The sequence below is a fragment of the Neoarius graeffei genome, chromosome 23, assembly GCF_027579695.1.
Source record: "Neoarius graeffei isolate fNeoGra1 chromosome 23, fNeoGra1.pri, whole genome shotgun sequence".
Lineage (NCBI taxonomy): Eukaryota > Metazoa > Chordata > Actinopteri > Siluriformes > Ariidae > Neoarius > Neoarius graeffei.
This window is the reverse complement of record NC_083591.1, coordinates 40219387-40236792: the sequence shown is the minus strand read 5'-3', so window position 1 is coordinate 40236792 and position 17406 is coordinate 40219387. Positions and strand designations below refer to the sequence as shown.

At 40.0% G+C, this 17406-nt stretch overlaps 1 protein-coding gene across 1 annotated transcript in view; it reads left to right on the top strand.

The window, feature by feature from the left end:
• LOC132871721 (myomegalin-like) overlaps positions 1–17406 on the top strand; it is a 126060-nt gene that overhangs the window by 26272 nt on the left and 82382 nt on the right. Inside the window, exons 3-7 of the mRNA XM_060906169.1 lie at positions 2483–2559; positions 10003–10126; positions 10232–10392; positions 12154–12307; positions 14649–14702. Of these exons, the coding sequence (XP_060762152.1) occupies positions 2483–2559; positions 10003–10126; positions 10232–10392; positions 12154–12307; positions 14649–14702 (570 nt within the window). The remainder of the gene's footprint in view (positions 1–2482; positions 2560–10002; positions 10127–10231; positions 10393–12153; positions 12308–14648; positions 14703–17406) is intronic.

The window sequence follows — 17406 nt, the reverse complement described above, 5'->3', positions numbered from 1 at the left end:
CAAGCCAGAAGGCTATTGGAAAAATGTTTTATGGACGGATGTGAACAAAATAGAACTCTTTTGGTTTAAAAGAGAAGCGTGATGTTTAGAGAAAGGAAAAAACTGCATTCCAGCATAAGAACCTTATCCCACCTGTAAAACATGGTGGTGGTGGTGGTAGTATCATGGTTTGGGCCTGTTTTGCTGCATCTGGGTCAGGACGGCTTTCCATCATTGATGGAACAATGAATTCTGAATTGTACCCGCAAATTCTAAAGGAAAATGTCAGGACATCTGTCCATGAACTGAATCTCGAGAAGGTGGGTCATGCAGCAAGATAGTGACCCTAAGCGCACAAGTCGTTCTACCAAAGAATGGTTAAAGAAGAATAAAGTTAATGTTTTGGAATGGCCAAGTCAAAGTCTTGACCTTAATCCAATCGAAATGTTATAGAAGGACCTGAAGCGAGCAGTTCATGTGAGGAAACCCACCAACATCCCAGAGTTGAAGCTGTTCTGTATGGAGGAATGGGCTAAAATTCCTCCAAGCCGGTGTGCAGGACTGATCAGCAGTTACCAGAAATGTTTAGTTGCGGTTATTGCTAGACAAGAGGGTCACACCACATACTGAAAGCAAAGGTTCACATACTTTTGCCACTCACAGATATGTAATATTGGATAATTTTCCTCAATAAATAAATGACCAAGTAGAATATTTTCCTCTCATTTGTTTAACTGGGTTCTCTTTATCTACTTTTAGGACTTGTGTGAAAATCTGATAATGTTTTAGGTCATATTTATGCAGAAAAATAGAAAATTCTAAAGGGTTCACAAACTTTCAAGCACCACTGTTCTTGGGGGGGAGGATGAAAAGAAAACAGAATCCAGCAAAACAGAAAGGCATGTGAAAATCCTGATTGTAGGTTAAAGTCAATTACTCTTTAAATAAATAAATAAATATTTGGACGGTGTGGCTCCATGCCCGTCTGTTCTATAGAAATTAAGCCAGAATTCCTCTACCATTTTGTCAAATTTGGAGTCAGAGTTTGTGCAATAGAGACGAGAGTCAAAGTCAGGTACACCTACTAATTTGGTAGACCAAATCACTTCATTCCCAGTTGTGCCCATGCCTTCTTATGATATAATAGAATACTGTTTTAAAAACTAATTTCTGGGGGGAAATAAAAATGTGCAGATATCACCATAGGGAAAACGAATTGTTCAAATTCAAAACTGTAACTGGAAGGACAGTTTAGACAAGATCAGTGACTATTTTGTAAAAGACTATTTTGTCATTGAAACACATGGGGATGGGCAGTGCTACATATTATACTGCAGCCAGCCAGCAGGGTTGCTAGACCTGTAGTTTCTTCACTTTTTAGAGATGTTGCACTGTCCATGATTTTTACAGTCATTGGTCTAAATGGTAAATGATTACTCATTGTTGTCTGTCATTTTTATGAGTTAAATGTGTAAACAAGGATTTCATCACCAAATCTATTGTGTATGATGTACAAACCTGATTCCAAAAAAGTTAGGACGCTGTGCAAAACGTACATAAAAACAGTCCATAGGTCCTTTTTGACTTATTCAATTGAATACAATACAAAGACAAGATATTTTAATGTTCCAACTGATAAATGTTTTTGTTTTTTGTAAATATATACTTATTCTGAATTTGACGTCTGTAACACATTCCAAAAAATTTGGGACAGAGGTATATTTACTAGGGCGGCACGGTGGTGTAGTGGTTAGCGCTGTTGCCTCACAGCAAGAAGGTCCGGGTTCGAGCCCTGTGGCCGGCGAGGGCCTTTCTGTGCGGAGTTAGGGTTAATTTGATGGTAAGAACATATATTTTTTATTTTCAAGAATTATTATTATTATAGCATTTTTTACAAATTGCTACTGTCATTTCGCCAGTTTGTTTACATTCTAAGCAGAAATGATTGTCAGATCTCATCTCATCTCATCATCTCTAGCCGCTTTATCCTGTTCTCCAGGGTCACGGGCAAGCTGGAGCCTATCCCAGCTGACTACGGGCGAAAGGCGGGGTACACCCTGGACAAGTCGCCAGGTCATCACAGGACTGGCACATAGACACAGACAACCATTCACACTCACATTCACACCTACGGTCAATTTAGAGTCACCAGTTAACCTAACCTGCATGTCTTTGGACTGTGGGGGAAACCGGAGCACCCGGAGGAAATCCACGCGGACACGGGGAGAACATGCAAACTCCGCACAGAAAGGCCCTCGCCGGCCACGGGGCTCGAACCCGGACCTTCTTGCTGTGAGGCGACAGCGCTAACCACTACACCACCGTGCCGCTTAGCTCAAAGCACATTTAATTATTATTATTATTATTATTATTATTATTATAAAACTTGTCACATATTTTCACTGGCATTTAAACATGTTCATGACATTCCTAATTAATTCAAAAGTTTTGATTATGAATTAAAGTTTAATTTCTGTGTATTTTTGATTTGTGTTGATTTCAGAACATTGAGCTGAAGGTAGAGGTGGAGAGCTTGAAGCAGGAGTTACAGGAGAAACAGCAGCTCCTTGACAAAGCTCTGTGAGTTTCTTTCTGTCTACCATCTGTCAGTCTGTGTGTCTGTTTATGTCTTTCTACTTATCTGTACAACTCGAGATCGTTACAAGTTTCACAGTACAAAAGGTTAAATAGTTTTGTAGGAAAAGGTTAAATGTGGCATTCAGCATCTGTTTGTTTCTTTTTACATAGTAGCTGTAGGCAGGAGAATTAATTTTAATGAGGCATGATAAATAATACCTCAATTTTAATACATCATTTAAATATATTTGTCCTCTTACATGCTATATAACAGCTTAATAAGTGGTGTATTCATCACCACTTCATTCCAGCTGCCCTTGGGGCACTTCTCTCTTTGTTAGATAGTGTTAAACCATTTAATCAATTCCAAGAAGTGTTTACATGTCCTTGTAGCTATAGAGTCTGATAAACAAGGAAGTAAAAAAAAAAATACTAATATGCATCAGTAATCCAGAAGTTCAAGACAGATGCAAGCTGTTTGTCTCCGTCTGCGAAACGTATTGTGGACTCATAGTTTGTTAATAGCACTTTTCCACTGGACAGTACAGTTCAGATAATAACATTTTGTCCCTATTTCCACTGCCAAGTGAGCTGTGCCATCCTTAAATACTCATGTTGAATTCAGTTATCCTTCTTGCAAGCTGAGCTGGGATATATGGGTAGGGATAAAAATAGTTCTGACCACTGACTGATCATACAAAGTTGTCAGAGAATCGTCCTGAAAAATGTCTCTGGCTGGAATTACTTTTCAGCAGTGAAAAACAGTTACCTATGTTAGATTAAATCCTAAATGGCTTTTTCTTGACTTCATTCGTGTCCTGCATAGGGTATAATATAATGCCGTTATACTTGGTGTAAATTAGAATGACATTAGAAGGAAATTAGAGATATTTTCTTGAATGGGAAATAGGAATTGAATACAAACACGTTTGTGTGTTTGATCATCCCCCCCAGTGTACACACTCCATTACAAGTAAGTATGAAGGCGGACACCAATGTGAGCTATGGGCAACCACACAAGATGCCTTGACCTGCTAGCAGATACGCAAGTGCAAAAGTATAAATCGGCCTGAAGTGAGAGGGCAGTTATCGTGATTCCATTTGCATAACCCATCACTAGTATTCTTTCATTATTAGCAGTGTCACTATCTCAGAGGACGTGAATGAAGTCTGTACAGATAAAAGCTAATGATATTCTGTGTGCTATATCCAGATGGCTATATAAATGGTCAGAAGACTCCTGTCTTTAATAGCACTCTTATTAAGTCTCAGGGGATGACCTTAGAAGAGCTGATGTCAGTTCTCAGAACAGCCTGTGTAAAGTGCATAAATGTATATTCATTGCTGAAAATCACTGTCATGACTTGCTGTGCTGTTTGTGTGTTGTTAAGACTATGTTTAATAATGTACTGACATACTGTATTGAGGTATTTCACCTGACGTCACAGGGTCACGTGACGCCCCGGTGTCCACCATTTTGGACGGCAAGCTAGCTAATGTCAACAACAGTAGCTGGTATGTTACTGTAGCAATATTTACGTTCAGTCATTTGGATGACTGTTAAAACCTTTCAGTCTCAAGTTTTTCCTTTACTGGATTTACTAGTTTACTGAGCTAGCGCGCGATGGCTCCCGGCTTGGCCGGCAAGCGCGCGATGGCTCCCGGCTTGGCCGGCGAGCGCGCGATGGCTCCCGGCTTGGCCGGCGAGCGTGCGATGGCTCCCGGCTTGGCCGGCGAGCGCGCGATGGCTCCCGGCTTGGCCGAGCGCGCTAGCTCAGTAAACTAGTAAATCCAGTAAAGGAAAAACTTGAGACTGAAAGGTTTTAACAGTCATCCAAATGACTGAACGTAAATATTGCTACAGTAACATACCAGCTACGATGTTGTTGACATTAGCTAGTGCTAACAGCTAGTTGCTAATACACTGCTACAACTACACCGACCCTAATAATACAGTTCTTAGTCATTGCCTGGTAACAGCAAATTTATAATGGGCCATGTCTCAACAGACTAAGAAGTTATTTCAATGACATTTAATAACATTTTGTTTATCCTGAGGACCGAAAGTAAATGAAAATGTGAACAAACCTTAGCTGTAATCAGATGGCGACCACCGGCTCCAGGGACGACCCACTGATGTAGGTATGTTACCCAGCCTGACACAAAATATTTGTAGGCATCCAAACTCGTATACGCTTTCAGATCAATACCTGTGTATGGCGATGGGTTTTTAACGACATAGGTATACAGATCATGTGGGCCGAAGTCAGGTAAAGACGAGGGCTTCGTGTACTTCCGTACGTCAGTGAACAATCCTGGTGGAAGCAGGTAAACGTCGTTCTCTAAGCCTGCTAACCTCAATTTTTGCAAATACCTCTCCCTCTGCTCGCCCTGTAAATGCCCTACATCACTGGATAGTGAAGGTGTTTTCTGCATCTCGCTCCTTTTTCTTTTATATTTTTCGTTTGTCGCCTTCCTCGCATTCAAACTGATTCGAGCCGTGCCGTCCAAAATGGCAGCATCACATGACTTGGTCACGTGAGTGAAATACCTCAATACTGACAATCTCTGAAATGCTAACAAAGCTAATTATAAACCCTTGAATAAGACTTACAAACAAGACTTTTAGACCCAAATTAGCATTATACAAAAGTTAAAGTAATTAATGTTCTAAAATGCAAGTACAATTTCAGTTTCTTTTCTCAGATTATTGCACAAATTGGATTAAAATTATGAACATAAACATAGTAGAATGCCAGTAAATGGCATTTGTATTTAAATTCTCATTTTGCTAGACAAAAAGAGCAATGTGTGGTTATATTAGCTAAAACTATGCTGAAAATTTCTAGCCTAGTCCCTCTCTGTATTAAAAAAAAAAAGCAAGCATGCTAACTAGCTCTGATAATACAAACTAGTTTGCCTGGTAATAACTAGTAGTCATGCGACAAATAGACTAGATAAAAAATAAAGTAAAAATAGTAGCTCAGTAAATGCCATTTGTAATTAAGTTCACATTTTGCTGGACAAGAAAAGCAATGTGTGGTTTTATTAACTAAAACGATGCTTAAAATCTTTAGCTAATCTCTCAAAAAATGGCAAGTATGCTAGCTATGACAATACAAACTAGCTTGCCTGGTAATAGCTAGCTGTTATGATGCAACAAATAGGCTAGATTAAAAAAGAAAAGAATAAAAATTGTAGCTCAGTAAATGACATTTTGTAATAAAATTCTCAATAGATTAAACAAAAAGAGCAATGTATAGTTGTATTATCTAAAACTATCCTTAAAATATCTAGCTAATCTCGCGTACAGTGGCAAGCATGCTTGCTCTGACAGTACAAACTAGCTTGCCTGGTAATAACTAGCTGTCATGCTGATACAAATAAGCTAGATCAAAATAAAATACAACTAATGACAAAGCGATATTTGTATCATTAGCTTTCAAATCAGTTTTTTTTTATTCAACGCAGTTTTCCAGTGTTTCAGTATTTCAAATGGGAATTTATTGGATGTCTCTTTTTAGAACCAAATTAGCACCTTTTTTAAGTCGTCCATAGGTTAAGTTTATGAATTTGTTTTAAAAGGTATGGAGTATAAAGTAGGGATAAATCTTTTTAAATGAGGTGAGTAAAAGTCTTAAATGAACGAGAAAAATTCAAAGTGAATTATAGATACTTGAAAATTGTACTTTAGTACAGTAGCAAAGTTATTGTACTGTGTTACTTCCCAACTGCTTACAGAAACTATCAGACTCAATTAGGATATTTATCAATAGAATATTTCATATATTTTACATACAGTAATTCTGGGCATATACAGTACAAAAATAATGACTGTCCCCAGTGTTCCAAAAATGGCTGCCAGAACACATGATGTAGCTCTTGGTCTCTGGGTTTAAATTAACCCATATATATATATACACACACACACACACACACACACACACACACTTCAGGGTGCCAGACCATGAGCTCACCACATACCCTAACACCATCACCCCATCTCATCGGTTTTGTTTGTTTGGGGGTTTTTTGTGAACAAAAAAGTTTGTAGGGAAAAATTCTGTTAGATAACAATATAGACAGCAACCTGTATTAAGTAGCTCATAATGTAATCCCAGTGTGTACATTGTGTCATAATGTGTTTATTTAATTAATTTCATTTCATTTAACTTAGTTTCATTTTAATTTCAGAAATGTTAAAATTATTAAAATGGTTGTTAATAAATAAAATTATACCATTTTTACACCATAATGGTACAGTTACAACTACAGTTTGTAAATTAATTCTTATGTATAATTGCTGGCTGTACAATAACAGTTGGAAAAACACTCATCCATGGTGGGTGTGAGCTGACAGTCGTTATCCCAGTTTAAAACCAGCACATTTATACACACAGTGACAGACACAGTGGCGTGGGCCATTCTGGGAGTCCCATCCCTGCAAAAATTAGTGCGTGTCTCCCCATGTATTAGCCATAGCTATTCTAAGACGTGATGACATGGAAAATTTTAAAGCTATCCTCTGCTTCAGGATGACTGAAGCCATCCTTGAGTCATGGGGCACATCATCTTGGTTACCTGTGACACTTGGGAGCCCCTGACTTACAGTGTCCTCCACAACTATTGGCACCCTTTGTAAAGATTAGTAAAAGGGATTAGAAAAATTCCGCCTTTTTGGTGAAGTAGCTTCATCTCATATTGAAAAAAAAACCTGAGAAAAATCCAAACTTTTAATATAAATACATCTATTCAGAAAAAAACAAATCCCTCATCAAAAGACGTAATTATTTTCAGCAAAAACACGTCACAATCATTGGCGCCCCCACATTTAATATTTTGTACAACCTCCCTTTGCCAGTAAAACAGCACTGAGTCTCTCCTATAACATTTTATAAGGTTGGAGATGCAGAGCAGGGCATCTGAGACCATTCCTCTTAATACAATCTTTTCAGATCATCCAGGGTCTTCGGCCCTCTCTTGTACACTCTCCTCTTCAGCTCAGCCCACAGGTTTTCAGCAAGGTTCAGGTCAGGGGACGGAGATGACCATGGCAGAAGCTTGATTCTGTGCTCAGCTAACCATTTTTGTGTTGATTTGGACATATACTTTGGATCATTGTCCTGCTGGAAGATCCAGTGATGGCCCAGTTTTAGTTTCCTGGCAGAGGCAGCCAGATTCTGATTTAAAATGTCCTGGTATTTCATGGAGTCCAACACTAACAAGGTTTCCAGGGCTTTGGAGGAAAAACAGCCCAAAAACATCACAGCACTTCCACCACATTTCACAATTGGGATCGGGTTCTTTTCATTATAGGCATCCTTCTTTTTACTCCAAACCCACCTTGAGTGTTTGTTGCCAGAAAGCTCTATGTTTGTTTCATCGGACCATAGAACACGGTTCCTGTCAAAGTTGTAGTAACGTTTCGTAAACTTCAGGTGTTTACATTTGTGGTTAACTGACAGAAAAGGCTTTTTTTTCTGACAGACCTTCCAAATAATCTGTTGGCATGGAGGTGGAGTCTGGTGGTTTTAGAGACTTGGAAACCCCAAGATTTTACTTTATTTTTTTCTTGTAATTCAACAACAGTGATCCTTGGGGGTTATTTTTTTGCCTCTCTTACCCTTCTCCTCACTTTACGTGGGGCAAAATAAACTTGGGTTCTCTTCCAGGCAAGTTTATAACAGTTCCAGTTGGTGTCCCCTCTTTTTTTTTTTTTTTAATTATTGCCCTAATTGTAGAAATTGACATTTTCATGCAAGCAGCTATTATTTTATATAACCATTCCCTGACTTAGGAAGATCAACACACTTCTCCCTCATTTGGTTTGTGTGTTCTCTTATCTTTCCCATGTTGATGGATGACTAAGGGGAATTTGGCCTCTGTGTCACTTCACATTTGTACCCCAGTTAATCAGAAAGTTATGGATTACAGCTTGAAAGTTCCTATGCACTCCAATCAACTCAAACATGTACAATTTAAATGGGAAACGTGCTTCAGTTACATTGTGTTTACTATAATTTCCAGGGTTGCCAATAATTGTGGCACATGTGTTTTTGTTGAAATTAATTATTTCTTGATGAGGGATTTGTTTTTTTCTGATTAAATGTATGTAAATTAAAGGTTGGATTTTTCTCATTTTTTTTTTCAGTGTGAGATGAAGTGACTTCACCAAAAGATGGATTTTTTTTCTCACCCTTTTTACTAATCTTTGCAAGGGGTGCCAATAATTGTGGAGGGCACTGTAATTCTAAAAGTCATAGTATCATGGTGTATTAAAAATTCTCAGCTCTGCACATGGAGATTTTGCCTCGTACAGTGTAGTTGTAACACATCTGTTCTGGCGAGTCAAGCTCTTCAGGAATGTCTGGTAAATTAGGGTCAGATTGGAACCCATCAGGCTTGGTCAGCCAACTGACTCCATCATCTGAACATATGCATGAGATTCCACACGTCTACACTTGCAGAGAACTTAAAAAAAAAGGCATCCAGAGCAAGACATTTGTTCTTAAAACAGCTGTAGCTTTATGTATACATAGTTGTGGGTGTTGGAATGACCAGTGATGGCTGGTATAAATGGGCTAGCAGGGCTAAGCCCCCCCTGTCTTTCAAAGATAAATAGACATCATCAAGATAGGGTTTCCTTTTTGGCTTCCGCATCAGATTATTTGCTGTTAACAAATGTCTTAAGGCCACCAATCCAGTGCCACCAATAGTCAGGAAGAAAATACACAGAATGGTATAAAGAAGCAAGGCTGAGGCTGATTTCTTTATCGCCCAGTCTGTAAACTCATGCAGTAATGTCAGGTGATTACATAGCGTGAAACACCACCTTAATTTAGTGCATTTGGCTTGATGTTTTTCAGCCCATGTCGCTGCCACGTCACACATAACGCATGATCAACACTGAGAAAGTGCATTTGAAATACAGTCACAGATGTAAGGAATATGAACAAGGCAGATTATTTACTCTGTCATCTGTTTTTCCCCAAAATGTCTTTGGAGGAGAACCTAAAAGTACACGGACTAAGCACACACTGTAATAATATAACAGAAGCACAGGTTTAGTGTTTTTGGTTTGAAGAAAAGGGTTACAAGGTTTATGTTTACTGTATTTGGCATTCAGAGGAAACACTTTCAAGGCAAAAGAGCATTGTGGACTTGATATACTATTAGAAATCACGAATACAGTTACAAAATAGGAATATCTTGCATACAAATTGTGTGTGCGCGCATGCGTGTGTGGTTCGTTCTCATTATATCGTCAGGATATTGCTCAGCCCTAATAGTTTCATTGTCGAAGTATTGATAGATTTTAGATTTTATAGCCCTTCCGTCTCACAGCATGACCAGCTGTTACTGGGACACGTTAAACATGTCGACATGTTTTAAAACAAAGCAAGATAGTGGCCTTCCAGCTGACCCGTCCCTGCTGTTTTCCAATAGGACCACAGCAGAGAGCCTGACCAATAACAATGAAGCAGAGCTGCAGCGTCGCTGTGAGGCAAGACAGCAGGAGATCGACCACATGCAACAGGTCCTACAGACCAAGATACAGCTCCTGCAGGAGGTAGAGGCACATCTTCACAAACGTACATGCACACGGTTGCACACGTGCTTTTGTTGATGATCATACTGAAGACCATAACTGTGATGATGATGCAATGTATGGCAGGAGGCTCAGTTAGCACGGAGCGAGGCTGAACGCATGGCCAGCCTCGCAGAGTCCTGCTCCCAGCATCCCCCTGTCACCATGGAGCCCATCACCAAGGAGATGTCTGTTGCGACGAGCTTACAACCTCCCAACCTGCTGCCTGACAACAGAGACAGCAAACGGTAAGAGAGTTATTCTTTCTGACCTCGAGTCTAGGGCAATTTGAAATAGTTCTCCCTCTAAAAATAACACAATATTCCCAATTTTACATTCCACCAAAACAATCCCCAGACTCCACCAAGCGTTCCACCAAAACAATCACTGTAGCCAGTAAAAACAGCTTCACTGCAGACAAAACAAGCATTCTTTCACACACATCACACCTGGACCATGATTATATTAACAACATATGCACAACTGTGCTTTCTCTCTCTCTCTGTCTCTCTCTCTGGGTGTATGTGTGTGTTCAGTGACTGGCAATATCCTGTATCCTGACCATATCCTCACATGCGCTAATCAAAGTGCACGGCCCTATTAAAACTATATTAAAAGCAGCATCTCTGAAGTGATGGTGTCAGAATTAATTTTTAGAAGAATTTGGTCACGTGTACACTCGAGCACAGTGAAATTCCTCCACTGCATTTAACCCATCTGAAGCGATGAACACACACATGCACACACAAGTGAGCAATGAGCGCGCACACACATACCCAGAGCAGTGGGCAGCTATGCTACAGCACCCAGGGAGCAGTTGGGGATTGGGTGCCTTGCTCAAGGGCACTTCAGCCATGATATAGAGAGAGAGGAAAGTGCTGTTCATTCATTCAATTCCCCTCACATTTTTCCTGCCAGTCCTGGGAATCAAACCGGTGACCCTTTGGGCCCTGAGGCTGCTTCTCTAACCTTCAGGCCATAGTTGCCCCCGGACATGTTTAGTACTCTGTTCAAGAGTACTAAATTATCTTGAGCTGGAGTTAATCCACAGATCACATTTAAGTGGAAAAAAAAAATTTCTAGCGCAACCTCCAGCAAAGATAGACGAATCTTAAATGGATTCCAGTGTAGAGTATCACCCAAATGAGGATGGGTTCCTTTTTGAGTCTGGTTCCTCTCGAGGTTTTTTCCTCATGTCGTCTGAGGGAGTTTTTCCTTGCCACCATCACCACAGGCTTGCTCACTGGGGATAGATTAGGGATAAAATTAGCTCATGTTTAAAGTCATTCAAATTCTGTAAAGCTGCTTTGCGACAAAGTCTATTGTTAAAAGCGCTATTTAAAAAATATATATTTTTAATGCCAGATACATGTGATGTCTGAACGCGTCACATTTGTACTAATTATCTAACTATAGGCACTCAAAGTTTTAAGCAAAGCAGTTTCAATGATACTAAGGACAATATTCAATTAAGAGTTTCATAAACTTGTTTAGATTATTGAATATTTTGAGAAATATCATGCATGTTATTAATTTTACAGTATGTAAATAATGTCCTGAGTATGTCCTGCTAACAAAACCTGACGTGACTGAATGATAACAATGCTTAAATGTTAATGATTAGTTTGTGGTTATAAATAAGACGGTCAAAGTGGTTATGATTTGGTAACTCGCAGCATGGACTAAAAGATAGACATAAGCTGCCTCCTGCTAAACAATTTAGCCAAATGCATATGATTAGATGAACCACAACAGAGGATCTGCGATAGAAGCAGGGTTTGTTCATGTTTGGAAAACTTGAGCTGCTACAGTGTCTTTGTTTTCATTATTTTTTTATCAATTCTGCTCCAGTATTGTTTGTTTTTTTTCCTGAGTACTGGCTTGAGTCTGCTGAAATACTGCCCACAGTCCACCGTGTCTGATTTGTAGTATAGAGTTTTCTGTTAATTTGATCATCTCTCACACCCACACAGTCATACAGGTTATTAATGTGTGTTGCTTATCTGCAGGATTGAGGAGCTCACTGCAGCAGTGCGCTGTAAGGAGATCCTTATACGGAAGTTAACGGAGGAGAGGAGCTCTCTGAGAGAGAGAGTCACAGAGATGGAGGAACAGCTCCAAGAGCTGTCTACCTCACTACTGCAGAAAGAGAGAGATGCAGAGGTGAGCAAGTGTGTGTGTGTGTGTGTGTGTGTTAGCACGACAGCAGGCAAAAGAGTAGACATGGGGCTCAAGGAACATCAGTTTTAAGACGTCTTTCTGAAATTTATTTTTAGAGTCCTCTAGTGCCTGCAAAGTGAATTGCAACTGCAACATGCATTAAAGGGACCAGTTCACCATTCCCAGAATGCAATTTGTTGTTTTTGTTTTCATACTGGCTACCGCGTTTTGAAAGCACATGACCGCTGCTCTGCTAGCTCTCTTCATGCACACTCACCTAGTTGAGTACCGAGCCTTTTCTATAAAAAGAAAAATTTTGCTACTGAAAAGCACACAATTTTGAACATGGCCGCCAACGAGATGGCAGAGACCAGTTCTGGTTCATTACAAAGGAATAACCAAACGAAAACAGAACAGATCAGTTGAAAGAATTTGAAATATAACTACTTTGACAAAATATCTTCAATTTCACCTTACAGTTTATGATCTATGCATGTCAGTTGCATTGTTGCAGATTGTTTTTTAAAATGTAACAGTGGAATATCGATGGCATCAAAAATGGCGACTCACTATTTGGCACAGAGGCTTCTGGGAAGGGTGAGCTGGCCTCTTTAATGAGCGGTGAAAAGCCCTTTCCTCACACGTCTTGACATCATGCATACCATGTGAATGTTGTGTGTGTGATGTATAAAGTTAGATTTTAAATTCTATAATTATTACAGAGTTAGAAGCTATTTTAAAGATTACACCTTTAAAGGTGGGGTATGAGATTTTGGAATAACGGTTCCCGCAAGCCATATTTTGAAAAGAAACACGCCCGCCCTCGCCATGCTCCCACCCCCCGCGTCTCCACCCCTCCTCCCCCTTATAAAGCCTGAGAAAATCAGCCTTTATAATGGGTGTCTATTGCGTTACACACCAGTGGAGCAGAGTGTAGAGAGCTTGGAAAAATAGCTCAAACTTTCTCATTTAAACTGTGTTTTCAGCCCCAATTTTCACTCCACACACACAATTTTCTCAAAAATAGTAGCCACACTTGTCCTGATTCACACAATGTGCCTACCTACACGATAGGATTTGCAGTTTTTGAATGAGAAGCCTGAAAGTGAGGAGAGGACAACCGCGCAGCCACATAGACTAACATTATAAACTTGGCAGAAAAGTCACTCGTTTTTAACTCGCTCTAGTGACCTCATTTTTTACACTACAGACAAAAAAATTACATCAGTGTGTTCAGGAGATCCTTGTGGCACTCACTGTGAAAGAATTTTGTGAATATCTCCTTCCGTTTTCGTGTAAATCCCCGTTGCTTGGAGGGAGCGCACTGAGAAAATCCTGCGCTCTGTGTGACACTCCGCTCGCTGTCTCACACACACACACACACACACACACACGCACACAGAAGGGCCGGGCTGCTCACAGGCTTCAGTCTGATTGACGTGTCAGTATCCAATCATTTTGAGGTGGTACCTCAATATGATTGGATGGCGTTTTTCCTTTATTTTACACTGTAGACTGGATTAAAATATTTCGTTTTTGGGTCAAACCTTCTATTGTACTGCTTGCAACATGGGTGTGAGGAGCTTTTCAAGCAATATGGTAAAAAATACTCCTGAAAAAAATCTCATACCCCACCTTTAAGTAAATTTGTCATACTGGGATGCAGTTTTGTTGTAATCTACATCACTATGAAACACCTCAACCTGCGTCATTATCTTAACACTGGTATGATTTTGGGGAAAAAAGAGACCAGATATAAAAAAAAAAGAGACCAGATAGTCTTTTTAATGATTTTGAAATTATGCTTATAAATTGATTGTGTTTTTCTTAGTGCTAGTGATATTGACACAGCAAAATGTCACAGAAATGTTGCTCCTTAAAAGTGTCCAGTGATGCACTGAACTGCAATGACCAAAAAAAAATTTCTGTATGGTCTGTTCATTTCTATACAATTTGACATATCTCACTGTTCATTAGGTCAGGTCTGTCACTTTCCATTGTATGATTCATGTTATATGAGATATCATGGGACTAGAACTCATGTTTCTGCTGACACATCAGCAGCTGGCGAGTTACTGACGAAGTGAATCAGCTTTCATGCTCTCGTTCTCAAGTTGTACCTCTTGGACTCGTGAACTGCAGAACTCATTCTGAATGTGAAGCTTTGCCTTTGGAAGAAAAATATATAACTCAAAATCATGAGAAAATTCTAAATAAAAATGACAAGTAATTGTGCTATCATTCACAGCACATAATAACATTTAAGAAGCTCCTAATTATTTTAATTACACATAAACTGTATGGCATTGTGTATGATAGTGATCACTGTTCTTCATTGCCACAGTTTTACCAGGAAGAGCTGGGGCGTGAGAGGCTGCGTGTCCAACAAGAGATGCAGGTAAGACTTGTTACCTGTAGTATTTGTGTCAGTAAACATATATTTGGATATAAAATCCCAAAGCAGTCTAATGGGAGAACTGTTCAGCTTCAAAAATGCAGAAATCATGTCAATGTTGTGTTTTTCTCATTAACCAGTTTGTAGCAGAACTACAGTGGTGGACAAATCACATTTATTAAGGAGGTTCCCAGATGAGTCAAAGCTCACATGTGCTGCCCAGGGCTGTGTTTTGGTTTCTGGGAAACTGAATTGACTAAAAAAAATCATAGCTACGATAATGTAATAAAGTATAACTAGCTATTTAGTGGGTTAATTGCATTAATTATTGACATAAATCCCTGCATAGGGGGCGGCCTGGCCCCATCCTTCTGTAGAAAATGTCTAATGCCCCTTTTCCACCAAAGCAGTTCCAGGGCTGGTTCGGGGCCAGTGCTTAGTTTGGAACCGGGTTTTCTGTTTCCACTGACAAAGAACTGGCTCTGGGGCCAGAAAAACCGGTTCCAGGCTAGCACCAACTCTCTGCTGGGCCAGAGGAAAGAACCGCTTATGTCAGCGGGGGGGCGGAGTTGTTAAGACCAACAACAATAAGACCGCGAAAGATCGCCATTTTTAAGTGACAAGAAGCAGCAGCTGTACAAACGCGAAGTCATCCATTATTATTATTGTTGTTGCTGCTGCTGCTGCTTCTTCCGTGTTGTTTTTGCTTCTATATTCGCGCCAAGGTTTATGCAAACGTAGCGACATAACTGACGTATACAGCAACGTAATGACGTGGCTTCCCTTAGCACCGCGAGCTATGGAAAAGCAAACTGGTTCTCAGCTGGCTCGCAAGTTGAACGAGTTGTGAACCAGCACCAGCACTGGCCCCAAACCAGCCCTGGAACTGATTTGGTGGAAAAGGGGTATCAGACAGCATATCGTCTTTGTGTCCTTGACTAAAAGTTAGCAAGTCACTGACTAACATTTGGGTATGAACTGTGAGGTGGTAGGGGTTTTTTTTTTCCCCCTTAAAATTGTGTGTAAAAAATATTATTTGAACCTGGCTAGTGGCTTTATTTTTTCCTCAGTATTTCGAACAGTGTGATGAGGCTTTACACTGCACTTTATTTTGCTCAGTTTCATCAGTATTTTCACTTTCAGTATCCGTGTGTTCCTGATTCTGAAAAGTTCATCTCTCATCTGTGCATGCTAATGTCTGGGATCAGGAATGAGTAGCATGCACTATAGCACCAGAGGCTCCAACTCTCCCGCCGTGGGCGGGAGATCTCCCACTTTAGGGAACACTTAGAAAATCCTCCCGACCTCCCGCTGACAACATAAAAATCTCCCACCCGCCCTTACTACACATGATTAGTTAAAAAATATATATAACTTGATACATTTATGTTGACAAAAATTAATAGTTGACTCTCCGCTTTTCATGTGTCTGACATTGTATGGGTGGACTCAAGTATGTACCCCACGGTATATGCCGATTCCCCGGTCGGTACACCGATCAGCGTAACGGGGGGATTGGAGTGAATGCCGGAGGCATGCGTGCGCAGATCAAGCACGCATATGAATCGAGCGAAATTCAGTATGCCGCAGGGTGTATGCTTGAGCCCATCCAATGTCTTAGCGGTTACCGATAAAGCATACAGATGACGCTATTAATGATATGCGTGAGAGAACGAGAAAACTCACGACACTCAACCATTTTGTTTGTTTTTTTTGCGTCTGCATTTCTTGCCTGCTCGTCTTTAACTTTATGTTCTCTTGAATGAGATAATGAAACGAAGTTCCGTTGGTGGAAACGGCGAAAGCCAAACTACGAAGAAAAAATATCAGAAAATCACCAAGATAAAGTTCGGATCGCCCGTCGTGATGGTCGCCAGGGACGAATAGCGGACTGTTTTGGACGGCAGCAAGACGACCCTATATCTGACAGGGTTAGATCACCAGACCAGACGTTAGATTCTAACGAACTTGTCTGACACTTTTTGTCTGACTTTTACTAACTTAGACTTCGAAATAGAATATTATTAGAAGAACATTATCATCAGAGGGTTTACCATTGGCAATTTACAATAGTCATTATTAACATTAACATCAAAGTTTGGTCTGTAGTCACTGGATTTATCTAGATCTGTTACTATTAAGATTTAATTGACATGAAATTGACACAAAATGTGGTGAATCATTTACACATATATACAGTGGGGCAAAAAAGTATTTAGTCAGCCACCAATTGTGCAAGTTCTCCCACTTAAAAAGATGAGAGAGGCCTGTAATTTTCATCATAGGTACACTTCAACTATGAGAGACAGAATGGGGGGAAAGAATCCAGGAAATCACATTGTAGGATTTTTAATGAATTAATTGGTAAATTCCTCTGTAAAATAAGTATTTGGTCACCTACAAACAAGCAAGATTTCTGGCTCTCACAGACCTGTAACAACTTCTTTAAGAGGCTCCTCTGTCCTCCACTTGTTACCTGTATTAATGACACCTGTTTGAACTCGTTATCGGTATAAAAGACACCTGTCCACAACCTCAAACAGTCACACTCCAAACTCCACTATGGCCAAGACCAAAGAGCTGTCAAAGGACACCAGAAACAAAATTGTAGACCTGCACCAGGCTGGGAAGACTGAATCTGCAATAGGTAAGCAGCTTGGTGTGAAGAAATCAACTGTGGGAGCAATTATTAGAAAATGGAAGACAT